Source organism: Convolutriloba macropyga, chromosome 6 (genome assembly GCF_964194025.1).
Source record: "Convolutriloba macropyga chromosome 6, txConMacr16.3, whole genome shotgun sequence".
Lineage (NCBI taxonomy): Eukaryota > Metazoa > Xenacoelomorpha > Acoela > Convolutidae > Convolutriloba > Convolutriloba macropyga.
In genome coordinates this window covers 13,742,750-13,755,764 of record NC_134473.1, presented here as the reverse complement: position 1 = coordinate 13,755,764, position 13,015 = coordinate 13,742,750, and the positions used below count along the sequence as shown (strand labels likewise).

The 13,015-nt window shown below is 34.2% G+C and overlaps 2 protein-coding genes across 2 annotated transcripts in view; both read right to left on the bottom strand.

Annotated features, from left to right (window-relative positions):
* LOC142341500 (large ribosomal subunit protein uL18-like) overlaps window positions 1-13,015 on the bottom strand; it is a 302,218-nt gene that overhangs the window by 219,493 nt on the left and 69,710 nt on the right. The gene's annotated exons all lie outside the window — the stretch shown is intronic.
* Window positions 10,879-11,943, bottom strand: LOC142341237 (uncharacterized). Its single transcript, XM_075392157.1, has 2 exons — window positions 11,569-11,943; window positions 10,879-11,141 (listed from the first exon to the last, which is right to left on the bottom strand). Exons 1-2 carry the CDS (start codon window positions 11,804-11,806, stop codon window positions 10,879-10,881), a joined length of 501 nt encoding a protein of 166 aa, XP_075248272.1. The 5' UTR covers window positions 11,807-11,943.

The window sequence follows — 13,015 nt, the reverse complement described above, 5'->3', positions numbered from 1 at the left end:
TTCATTCAATCAAGTAATTTGGTTTTATACCTCAGCTGAAATAACTGTTTTATCTTAAGGTTTGACAAAATTCTTAAGTCTTTTGGCAGATATGCGACTGTTTGTTAGCTGAACTGCCCTAGAGCAATGCTTTTTAGTCTTGCACAGTTGCTTCTTCTGAATGTACAGCAGGAAAAACAACTCAAAAAGTTTCAACTTGTGCAAGGAAACCGTTGAAAATGCATAAGATAAATGCTGATATTGTGTAACATAAGTCCTGAAAGTTATGTAAGAAATGCGCTTACAGCTGCTGAAAAATTATATTTTCAGCAGTTAGATCCTACATAATTATCCGTTTAATGTGCCAAAAAGGATGAAATTATGTAAGAAAGTGCTGAAAAATCAGCAGATTAAGCGGCTTAATGTGTAAGATTTACCCGCTGAAAAATTTTTTTTTCAGCGGTTGTCAGCGCATTTCTTACATAAATTTTGACGAAGTCCTCGACCAGGGCAGATTCTTTGTTTGAAAAAATCAGATAGTTGAACTGTAAAAATATCCTTCCTTTAGCCATAATAGTAGTGTTGCATTCTTCAGTCGTTTTAATTCAAAATTTTCAAAACAAAAACACAAAACCAATTTGAGAACTGCAATAGATGAAAGAACATATTATCTGGCTACGTTATACCTTATAAAAATTTGTGAATAATATAAGTGCACACAATATTTTTTTCGATGTTGGTCAGAATTTTTTTTGGCTCATGTTTTGACAATAGCTCAATCTAGATTCCACTATTCAATTGATCGTGACAAAATTCGGAAAGACATTTAGCGTTGAGCGAACACCCAGCGTGATGAATTTTGGGTTAAACAAAACTTCAAATGTTTTATCGAGCAAATTTCATTCCATGATTATTTCATGGAGTTTTTAGTCTGGGCGTGCACTAGGGAAACAACATTGACATAAGCATTTTAGAACTGTTGCAACACTATAAGAATTTTTGGCAACAAAAACATTTATTCAAAGTTTTAGACCTCTCTTGTTGCGGGTAAGTTTGAGGGTCGATATCTCAAAATTTTCCATGTCGATATCATTTTTTAAAAAACAGAAAAACTCATTCTATCAGTGTAGTGAAGTTTCACAAAGCACTCCTTTTCTTCCTCTCCTCTTTTCAATTTTTATTGCCCTCTTTTAGTTTTATCAGCTGATGGCTTGCAAAGAAATTGGATGTGATACGCACTCATGGGTTAGAAAAAATACCTTTCAAAGTTTACTCATATTGCTTGGAGTGTTTTCAAGAAATAAGGACCAAACAAAAATTGAAATCAAACTAATTACCTCCTATTTTTAGTATTTTTTCAATGCAACGATTTCGTCTCAACTGATGAGAGCAAGTAAAAAAAATGGAGTTCAAAGCTACTGAAATATTTTTACAGCTGTTCTCAGTTTCTCCTTTTTTCCTTGAAAAACTGTTTTCACTGCCAGAAGGACCATTGTCTCAAAAAGATTGTTGAGTTGGCGAAAAACAATTACAGCAGAACGTTCTCTATAAACGCTTCATTTAATTCTGTTTTCTGCAAGTTTTTTCTGTAAATTCAAGATATTCTTCTATAACGCGGTTAACGAGCATAAATTTCTAAAACGAAATTAAAATGCGTAATTTTATTAGTTCCAATAAAATTTTTCAAAACTGATAAAAACATCTTTTGCTTCTCGATTTGAGAAACAGTTAACAACAAAAAAATAAGATAATATAGTCTAACTTTTACAGAATCGACACTACAGGATATTCTCGAAAACTTGGAAAATTGGAAAAACACTTGGTTTGAACAAAAATTCAAATAAGAGGTGTGTAAATGGGAACTTATTTTCCCCTGTTTAAATAAATATCAAGTTTTGGTTATTTCCCTTTGTTGCCTCGCAGTACGTTATGCACCCCCAGTTAGTGAGCTCGTGTTATTACATAGAAAACCATTAGGTGAATAATGCTCGTGCGTCTGCAGGGGTGCAAATAATATGCACACATTATGCTGGGGAGCTACAGCGGAAAAGATCCAAGTTTCTAATATCAATCCAGCTGAAGAAGCAATTCGCCAATTTTCACTGCCCAAAAAATTAATGGTATTTTTACAAAATACTTGAGTGTTCTCAATGATAAAGCATCTCCTCAAATCAATAGTACTTGAACATTTGGCATTTTGATTTTCCAGTCTCTAAGACCACGAAAAAATAAAACTCTTTTTTCTTTTTTTCACTAAATTGATTTTATTTTTCATTAAATTGGATGTGATACGCACTCATAAGTGAGGAAAATGCTTTTCAAATTTTACTCATATTGCATGGCGTGTTTTCAAGAAATAGGGACCAAACAAAAATTGACATAAAACTAATTATCTCCTACTTTTAGTATTTTTTCCATGCAATGTTTTCATCTCATTTGATGAGAGCAAGTAAACAATTTGAGATTCAGAGCTACTGAACTGTTTTTGCCATGGTTCTCAGTTTCTCCTTTTTTCCCTGAAAAATTGTTTTCACGGCAAGAATGACCATAATCTCAAAAAAAAATTTTGATTTGATGAAATTCAATTACAGCAGAACGTTCTATATCGCTTCATTCTATATCTCTTCTGCAAAATTTTTCTAAATATTCAAGTTATGCTTCTATATCGCCATTACCGAGCATACAAAAAACAGTGAAATTAAAATGTGTAATTTTCTTAGTTCCAGTACCATTTGTCAGTATTTTAAAATTTTCGTTTGTTTCCTAATTTGAGAAACAGTTAACAATAAAAAAATTAACATAGTGCTTGCTTATTTTAACAGAATTGACACAACAGGATTTTCTCAAAAACTTTAAAAACGATTGATTTGAATAATATTTTGAAAAAGAAGAGTGCAAACGGGAACTTATTTGTTCCCTGTTTAAAAAAATGTCATATTTCGGTTAACTCCTGTTTGTGCCTCGCAGTACATTATGCACCCCCTGCTAGAGAGCCGGTTTCATTAGATAGATTAGATAGTAAATCATTAAGTGAATATTGCACGTGCGTCTGTGAGATTGCAAATATTATGCGCAGATTATGCTGGGGAGCTCAAGCGGAAAAGATCCAACGTTCTAACATCAATCCAGCTGAAAAAGCAATTCACCAATTTGTACTGCCCAAAAAATTAATTGGATTTTTACAAAATACCAGAGTTTTCTCAATGAAAAAGCATCCCCTCAAATAAATTGTCATTGAACACTTGGCATTTTAATTTCCAGTCTCTAAGACCGAGAAAAAATGACAAAGGATTTTTTTTCTTTTCACTCAAATAATTCAATAATTCTATTTTTCATTCGAATGGTTTCCTAAACTGTAAAAATTGGGAACGAAATTGTCCTTTAATATACCTCTATTGTCCCAAACAGTATTTTGTGGTTGGAAATTTACGCGAGTTGAACCTCTTTTTAATGAAGCGCGTGAATATTTTTTGTCTTTTCCATTGTAAACTGATAGTGGTATAATTCAATAGCTCGTAAAAAAATCTATCTTGTAAGGTCGAATTTAAAAACTTCACAAAAACTGGAAGAAATAATGTTCACTTTGAAAGAAAACCGAAGCAATAGTATGCAATTTCAGCAATTTTAAAGAATGTTTCTGCTCATTTTTTTGTCTTTGGCATCTCGTATTCTCGCTCGGAAACGTTTGTGTTATAATCGTTTTGGTGTTGATGGAAGTTAAGTTGCTTCTTGGTCAAATTTCTCTTAAATTTGTTCCACCTGTTTTTTGCTGCCGCTTAAAGATTAATTACAACTTTTAATTTCTATATGGACCTGCATTCGAACCGCTGTTATTTTGTGCTTTTTTGAAATAGTTCATTTACCCATTGTTTAGAGTTTTTGTTCTGCTCGAGGTCCAATATTTACTTTTGATTTCAACATAAATCACTCAGTATTTCAATTGGATGAGTTCAAGAAATGGATTCAAATTAATGAAAACAGTCGAACTTATAAAGAAATCGGAACAATCGGAGCAACTTTCAGTGAGACCGTTTGTTGCAAGTTATCAAACTTTCACTTAAAGCAAAGTCATAGTAGCAAGACCGTTTTGAGCTCAAATTTTTAGTCATATGATTCGAGCCCACTGTAGTTTTAAGCGTAACAGCCATTTCATTTCTTTGTTTGTCCGTCATTTGTGAGCATAGTTTTTGGTCACGCTCAAGTCAAAATGGAACGTTTTCTGCGCTTCAACTAGCAAACCGCAATTCGGCTCATCTCTTTTCTTATAATTTTAAATATAAATTTCATGTTTTCATTTTTGGAGATGTAACTTTCACGTTCAGTTTTTGCCTGGAGCGTTGCGGTTCCTTAACCTGCTTTGTTTCTATCACCCACCGTAATTCTGTAAGGTTTTGCAACAAACTTGCTATGTAAAGTATAATCTTGGAAGAGGTCTTCAAAATCTTGCAAAATATCCGCCTCCTTTTTCAAGACCTTGGCAGATAAACATCTTCTCGCAAGTTCTTCATTGTGTCTATTGGACAATCATCTTGCAAAAGGTTTGTATAGAGACATACAGTTATCTTGTGGAACAATTGAAAGTGTCCTACAAGATAAATGTCTTTCGGAAGATCTTGCAAAAAAACCTCCTTTGCAAGAATCTTGCAATATCTTGCAAGATAACCACCAGTTGCAAAAATTTTGCAATTTCTTGCAAGATTCTTGCGGAGACGGGTAATTTTTTCAAGATCTTGCAAAAGACGATTATTTTGTAAGATAGCTTTCGGAGTTCGACTAGGGTGGTTTTGAAGGCCTTGGCATAAATTTTTCTACAGTTTGCTGTTCATTTTAAGATAACTGTAATTCAAATAAGGTTAAGGGTTTACAGTATTTCCCTGGAATGATAATGAAAGAGGTCAAAAAATTCAATGAAAAATATTGTGAGAAAAATTACGGTAAATTTGCTTATGAAAAGTACCTGTCTGCTATTTTGTTGACGCATCGCCCAATATAAAAACTGCAAATCACCCAGTTTTGCATTGGCGCTAGTTTTCTTTTCGTACAGTAATGCAGCTTCACCTCGCGAAATAGTGACACATGTATATTATTTAATTAGGAGACCTACTGCCGGAAAAATGTTCAAATTGAAAATTTTAATTGCTAGTAATATCTGCATAAAAGTAAAATGAAATGTCCGACGCCCAATGTCACTATGTTTCTATGCCTAAAACGGTGTCCCATTTTTTCACCCCTATTCATCTAACCCCCTATCATTTAACCCCGATTTATTCACCCCTGTATCATTTAACCCCTCTATCTTTTAACCCCACTATCATTTCACCCCGATTTTAATCCCTATAAAATAAGGATTATTAAATTAGCAATAAAATCATTTGGCCATGCCTCGCGGGCCATGGCCATGCCTCAGCGGCCCGTGGGACTTGATATGAAACTATCACAACCGAACGTGGCAAAACATGCCTTTAATGTCGACTGCTAATTAGCGGGATGAAATGATAGAGGGGTGAAGTGATAGAGGGGTTAAATGATAGAGTGGTGAATAAATCGGGGTTAAATGACAGGGGGTTAAATGAATAGGGGTGAAATGAAGTAGAACCGCCTAAAACAACTAAAAATTCGGATCGTTTCCAAAATACCCCCCCCCCCCCCCGACCCCAACACACACACATGCACACACACACGCACACACACACACACACACACAAACACTACACACACAATGTATATGTTAAACCGAAAGAATAAATTAAGTCATGCAATGACAATTATCCTAATTGGGGACCTTATCCGTTTGTGCCTCTGCAGCTGAATTTGAAATTACTATGCATATTACTTGCCCCCTCTCCCCAATCGCACGTGCCTTATTTTATATAATGATTTAAAATGTACTGACACGTGCTTTGTAACTGGGGTGTGCAGAACGTACTGGAATGGGGGTTTAAACAGAAAAGCTCACTAAATGAATTACAAAGCGAAATGTTCCAACTGACGTGCCAGTGGGAGCGATAACGATCCAGCCCCTTCCGGTTTCTGGATTACTGTGCATGAGAGACACGGCCTTGAGCAGTCCCCTATCGCACTGACAGTGATTTTAACTTATTTTTTACTATGAATGGGGAGAGGGGGGTTGTTGAAACGATCCAAATACGCCATTGAGACAGTTCCACTGATTTTCATTGAATTCGTTCATTCATTGAAATGGGGCATCTTGTTCTGTCAATTCCTACCAAATGTAGATGCGGTCTGAATTTGTTCAGTGTCTCTTTAGCCCGATGAAGACCCTCTGACTCCTGTGGTGCAAACCGAGACATGATCCAGGCGGATTCTGTCATATCATTACCACTGGAATTGGAATATTCATAAGAGAACTGCTTCTTTCTCTCATTCGATATGTAATCGTGCTCGACGTCATTCAACAAGAATTATTTTCTAAAATGTGACTTATATTTCAACGATAACTAATCGGGAGCGAATCAGTTAACGAATTTTGACTGTACATTAATAACAAAGAGTCGAAGGCTGTCCGTATTGGCATTTCTTGCATAGGATTGCAAAAAGATGTAGATTTCCTTGTGAGGCTGACTTAATTAACTCAAACTCACGATGGAAAGTAAAACTTTTCAAAAGAAAATTTTTACAGTACTCAAACATTGTCATTAACAACCATATTAAATTCAACTGAAGTTTTTAATTTGTCCAAAAAAGTCACCATTACACCGCAAAAAAAGAGACTTGAATTGCATTTGTCTTATTTTGCCCTCGTGAATATCGGTTACGGAAAATTGCGGAACTCAGGCTACATATTTTGCAGCCCGAATTCAAAAAAATGGATTTTTATAAATTTTAAGGAATTGCGTCACTTTCAAAAACCAAATCCCGTTACCAAATTTGAAAACTTAATTCCACGATTTGGTAACCGAATTCTACAATATTAAAATCGACAATTAAACACAATTAAATGCGTTCAATTGTCTGGTTATTGGTGTCTTACTTATTTCAAAACGCTAAGCCGAAGGATTTTTGGGCAAATATTTTTATTTTAAACATAGTTCGATAAATTTGATATAAAATAAATTGCTTTACGTTCAAAAAAAGGAATTCAGGCTGCGAGTTTTGTAGCCTGGATTCCTCGATTGTTCATTTTTCTAATTTTGTGGAATTCGGTTATTAACTTACCGTCAAACTGGCCCAGCTTTTGAATGTAACCCAATTCCGCAAAGTTCATGTAAATCCAATATATCAACATAGCACAACAGAATTAGGTTATATTTTTGGTCAAATTTGACCCCTATAATTCAGGTATGCATTTGTGGTGTAATGAAAAGATCACGAATCTAATTACATTATTAAAAAACTAAAGGTTTTGAAAATTAGAGTTTTGAAAATAAGATTATGGAGGCAATATGCTTCAAAACCTGCTTACTGATGTTCGGAACAAATTTTCTTATCATGTTGACTGCACAATATTTCAAAGCGTGACGATTATATATTGCAATGAGCTTTTCAAACTGCTTCCATATTGCTGTCAAGTAACTCTGCCGATTGTAAAAAGAATTGTTCGACGGGGGCTTTTATCAAGTTTTTGATCTTAATGTCAATAACTTGATTTTGAACTTTTTTTTGAAATTATTGTACTTATCAAAAGTATAAAAACGAAAAATATCACGCCCATGAGTTACACGATCTGTGTTTAGCCGCTTAGACTTCTAAATAACAAAAATGTATCATAATTTAGCCAGTTCAACTATGAGGAAGAAATATTGAGGAACCTGTATGTATTTGAGATATATTGTTGTTTCGACCCCATTTGTAGGGGGAGGAAATATATACTCAAATGGTTTTTTTTGTTCAGACAATTTTGGTCGATCGATATATTCATCGTAGAGAAATGTGACTGGTATCATTAAAAACCTCGTGCAGCGTAGATTTAGGAATTAGAAAGATTTATTTTTAATTTCGCTTTTTGCGAGGAATTATCGAGGTTTAAAATTTTTTGTGAATACAGGACATTTGGCATTATTTTGTTCGCTTTAAGCTTAATTTTCGTTCAAATTAAGATTTTTTAAAAAAATATCAATTCAAGACTACATTTCACGATCCTAAGTGACACATTTTTTCACTCCTGATAGACGAAAGGCGACAAAATTGATAGTTTCGGCCTCAATTGTAAGTTTACTATGAAAAATAAAACTCGAAATCTCATTGATAGCTGTTTTTTTAAAAAACGATCTGCATTTTTTTGTTTTTTAAGGCCACTTATAGACTAGACACTTTCCATAGCAAGATTCCGTTAATGAAGAACCTCACTTACAATCATATGAAGCCCAATGAACAAAAAAATTTTCTCAAGGGATAGCACTTGATAGACCTGTAGCATAAATTCGTTGACCAAAAGTTCAATAGACTCCTTAATGAGCATTAAGTGGACCTATCTAAAGCTTTGAGTGGACAGCTAATGGCTGTTAAGACATCAAAATTAGTTTTTCGATTTTTTTTTAACTTGAACCAATCTTAGACCTTTTTTTAACTCTATGTCAGTTCCAGGAAAATATAGAACCTCCTTTCCTTCTTCTAAATCCAAAATCAACCTGGATAGCGATTTTGACTTCATAATATTGGTTTTATGACTTTGATGCCACGAGTTTTTGTTTTAATGAATTTTTTTTTTAATTTTTGATTATTTTCTCTCATTATTTTGTTTCCCTTTGAAATTTTGAAATATAATGATAGTACTGATAGTTCTCTTTTGCTGAGAAAAACGTTCAATGGATCATAGAGAAGGTTTTCATAGAAAAACTTATGGTTTAAATGGCTTAGACAATTTCTTCTTGCACTTTTTTGTTGAAATTTAGGTTTTTGCCTGTATTTCTTAACAATAAGACTTACTTTGATGTATTATCGATAATTTCTGAAGTAAAAACATCATAGTGTTCCCATCGAGGCGTATCGAATGTGTTCCTTTGAAAGCTATTGAATATAATGGCGTTGATTTTACGTGTTTTTCGTAAAAACTCCGTGGATTTGATATACTTGTTCGTATTTGTCGATTTTTTGAAGTCATTTTTTGAAACGAAAAATCATCCCCCTGCTGTTGGGAAATAATTGCAGATAGAAAGTTTTCACTGAAATGGCTTCACTTTTTATATGGTTTTCACTTTTTAAATGGCTTCAATACATTTTTCTCTTTTTTACTTTGCTGTTTGTGACTGTTTTTTTTGTTTTGGTGGCCGTAAAATGCTGAGAGGTCTCGTCAACTTCTGATTGAGAATTGAATAAATGATGTGACTCAAGGCAGTCAGCTTACAGCGAGTAGCCTTACTTAAAGTTTATGATACATTTTTCAGTTTTTGTTGTTCTTTTCTAAAATAATGTTTTTTTAGCACATTCGCGTGATAAGAGATCCCAATGATTTTCAAATAAGAAACAAAACGAACTTACCTAATGGTTCAGTATAATTTTAACTGGATAAATAAAGATAATAATTGAAATAAGAGAAACAATATTTAGATAAATCTAATGACTTTAATGGCTTCAATAATTCGCATTTTTTAAAGTTTTTATGCAACTAGTTCGTTTGTATGGCTTAGTCTAAACAAATTCAGGTCCTATAGGTTTCATTTTGACTTTTGGTAACTTTTTCAAGATTAATTTCGTTAAAGGTTAAGGGTTTTTAAGACGGATGAAGTTATGAAACGTTTTTAAAATTGTTGATTGATTTTTGCATTTTTTCTTTTTGTCGACTTGTTATCTAGTCCCGTTAAGGACAAATCCCATCTGCTGTGTAGTTAAGAAAGAGTAAATTTGTCTAGCTAAGGTTTTATCTGATTGCATTTTGACGTTGTTACAAGGTGCTTTTAAATTTAGATATTGATTTTTGTTTTTGCTGATTTTGTTGTTTGTTTTTTTTTCTCGTAGTCTTTTTAATGGCAGATCTCGTGAGCGCTTTAATAAGGCATGGCATTATGTAATTCAATTGATAACTTAGGTGTGTAAAGATTTTTTTAAACTCAAACATATTTTTTGATTATCTCTTCTTTTGGTTGACGATTATGTCAAAAATGTAGATGAGCTCGGGTCGGAACATCATTAACCTCCTTGTTTTCCTTTCAAATTGGATATCTAACGGATCGGTTGTCTAAATTTTTGGACACATGATTTGTTTAAAGTTATGAGTGGTACGGAAACCGGAAACTTATGGGGATACCATAGCCTAAATTGGTCTCTTGTGCTAGTGATCATTATTTCTGCTTCCAGAAGTTTTTCTGGCGCATGATTGTCATACAATTTTTGCGCTTGAAGTTTCGGAGATTAGATTTCACAATAAAGAAAAATTCAATAGTAAAAAATGATTCTGAAAGCCAAAATTTGGCTCTATGAAAACGTCTTCATTTTGTGTTTATTTTGACAACCTAAATCCCAAATGTCAGCTCTTTACACCCCAGAATAAAATGTTCGACGATTTAGCAAAAAAGCTGAAGCATTACTATGTGACCAAAGTTCCAACAATATAAAACTTTTGTTTTATTTTGAAGAGGTGTCGCAATTTTTCAGGAAGAATGGTTTTTAGACTAGTGCCCAACAAAATAATAAATGATGACCTTAGGTCTGAACAAATTGTAGAATTGACATTTACACAATTTGGCAAAGAAAATTTGGTCTTCTGGCGAAGGACCCCGGCAAACAGATGTTAGCGTTCATCATTTAGATGCTAGATGCAAAAAGAAGATCTCTTCCGTTTGCGCCCCCTCGCGAGTATCGGGTGCATATTAGCAGCCCACGAACGAACGCAAAAGGTCCAAAAAAGGAAAATGTTTAAAATATTCGAAACCCGACTCAAGATTACCTCGAATGCGTTTTTGAGCGTCTCTTTAATTGACTTTTTACACAGATTGAAATCAACTAAGGAAGCAGATCCCTTTCAGGCCAGTCCTGGCAGAAATACACCAGCATAGTATTCTTGCTAGCGTAGAGTATGAACAAGTTGGGTTTCATTCTATGAAAACGATATGAAGAAGATTCTGACGACTGTGCTGGTAGAAGAGGTGACGTCAGATACACTGCTCGCTTTTCTATCCAGCCATCAAAGTCAATGTAGGCAATAGAGGTCAGATGGTGATATTCGCTTCCATCGTACACTGAGCTGTTCACCAGCAACCGTAAACCTGTAAAATTTTGCACAACAGTTGTTGATTCAGTTCTTATGATTCTTTTTGTAATTTTACTAAATTTTAAGTCAGCATTTTTATTCCATCAACATAACAGGTAATGGAAGCTCTATATACAGCCACATTTTTCTCGGAGCTCGAAACTGTACTGGATAAATGTCAAATACTGTCGATATTAAAAAACAATATATCTGGCTAACCTTGGGGCTCTTTTTATTTAAGCACGCTGTAAATTTTAACCACTATTAGACTTGAGACTATTTTTTCAAAAAATAACTGCGTTCGATTAATTATCCACTTTAATTTATATTTAATGAATTCATTGCGGAAAGTTTCTTGAGGAAACTATTTTATTCCACAACAAATCAAACACTTCCCGATCGGCGACTTCGCAAGTCAGGTTTTATTCAATTGTTCTTCTTACCTTCTTGTCTGAAATAGTAGTCATCGTAATCACATGACTCAATTGTCGCCAATTCAACAGAAGTTGTTGTTTGCATGGCTGGGTACCAACGACCAGATAGTAAGTCAAGGTGAAGTCTTACTGGCAACAAATCACCCGTCTCACACCTGGTACTTCTGTCAACTTCACCCTGGCATTTGACTACGAGGAAAAATGTGAATGAATACAGATTAGGAGATATAAATTTCATCGTCTGCATCTCTCAAAGTTCGATCGAATTAAATTTGAACTTTTAGGTTGTTCGAAGTAGACTGTATTCAATATCAACTTGACCATTCATAAAGATCAAAGCGCTCAATTCGGCAAATCGGTCGTCACTTTATAAAAGTAGGACAAAGCAATTTGTCTAACCTAATGCTGACATTTCAAATCAAGTTGGTGCGTTCTTTACTTAGAAAGTTGCCCTTCAAAATCTTGCAGAAGAAGTTGGGTCAGTTGACAATTACAATGCGATGAAAACTGTAATTTACATCAGTATTGAATCAGCAGCATGGTCATTTTGCTGCTTTGTGGAATTAAAATTTCAATGGCTGAAGTTAAACGAAGTTTTCAGAGAAAAAAACTATGAAATTCGTATTTAAGAACTAAGCTATAATCACTTTTCAAGAGAATGTCAGTCGAGCCGAATGGGCGTAGAGAAGAATGCCATACATAAGATTTGAGCCGAATATTTCCCCGAGCTCTATTTGGTCCATCTTGAACTCGTTACTTTGAAGGTAGTGTTTTGTGAAAAAATTAGAAAAAGAACAGCGACGTTCTATCCGTAGTGACAACCTCTCCACTCAAGGAAAGATGCTGCCTTTGGGAGGGCAATTTATAGCAACCAGACGGTATACCATAGATAGTTTAGGCGGCGACGAATGAATTGTTGAGCTTCAATAGCAACCAATCAGATATTTTGCCCAATCAATTTTGAGCATTCGGCTCTAATTTCTCAAATTTTATCATTCGGCTCTAATTTTCAGCTCCCATTCATATATCAAGTTTAAAGCCATCTTATCGCTAGAGAAACAGTTAACTACATCAACTTTTTACGAAATTAAATTATCCGGAAAATCATTTCTAAGTAGAGAGAAATTATTTCGAGAGTTTTTTTTAATGCGAGGCACGTAGTGTCATCAAAAATGTTTGTCCGGAAATTGTCTGTTCCCCTTGCCCAAATTTTCCGACGAAAAAATTTCATCGTTGAAATACCAAAAATTTGTTTCATAAGAAGGGCAAATGTAGAGATTTGGTTATCTCAAAATTGAAAAAAATTGAAATCTTGTAAAATCAACCGTAGACCACAGAAATGTAACTTCTCTCAAACATCCACTTTGGAACACGTCAATTATGCTCCTGTCAATTAACAATTTCTTCAACTTTCCACGGATTTTTTTTTAGTTGAAAAAATTCAAATCTCTAGGTA

Excerpts from the sequence above, each read along its gene's own strand:
- LOC142341237 (XM_075392157.1), bottom strand. The coding sequence starts at position 11,806 with ATGCAGACGATGAAATTTATATCTCCTAATCTGTATTCATTCACATTT. Across the intron at positions 11,142-11,568 it reads CTACTATTTCAGACAAGAAG|GTTTACGGTTGCTGGTGAAC; the intron begins GTAAGAAGAACA and ends AAAATTTTACAG.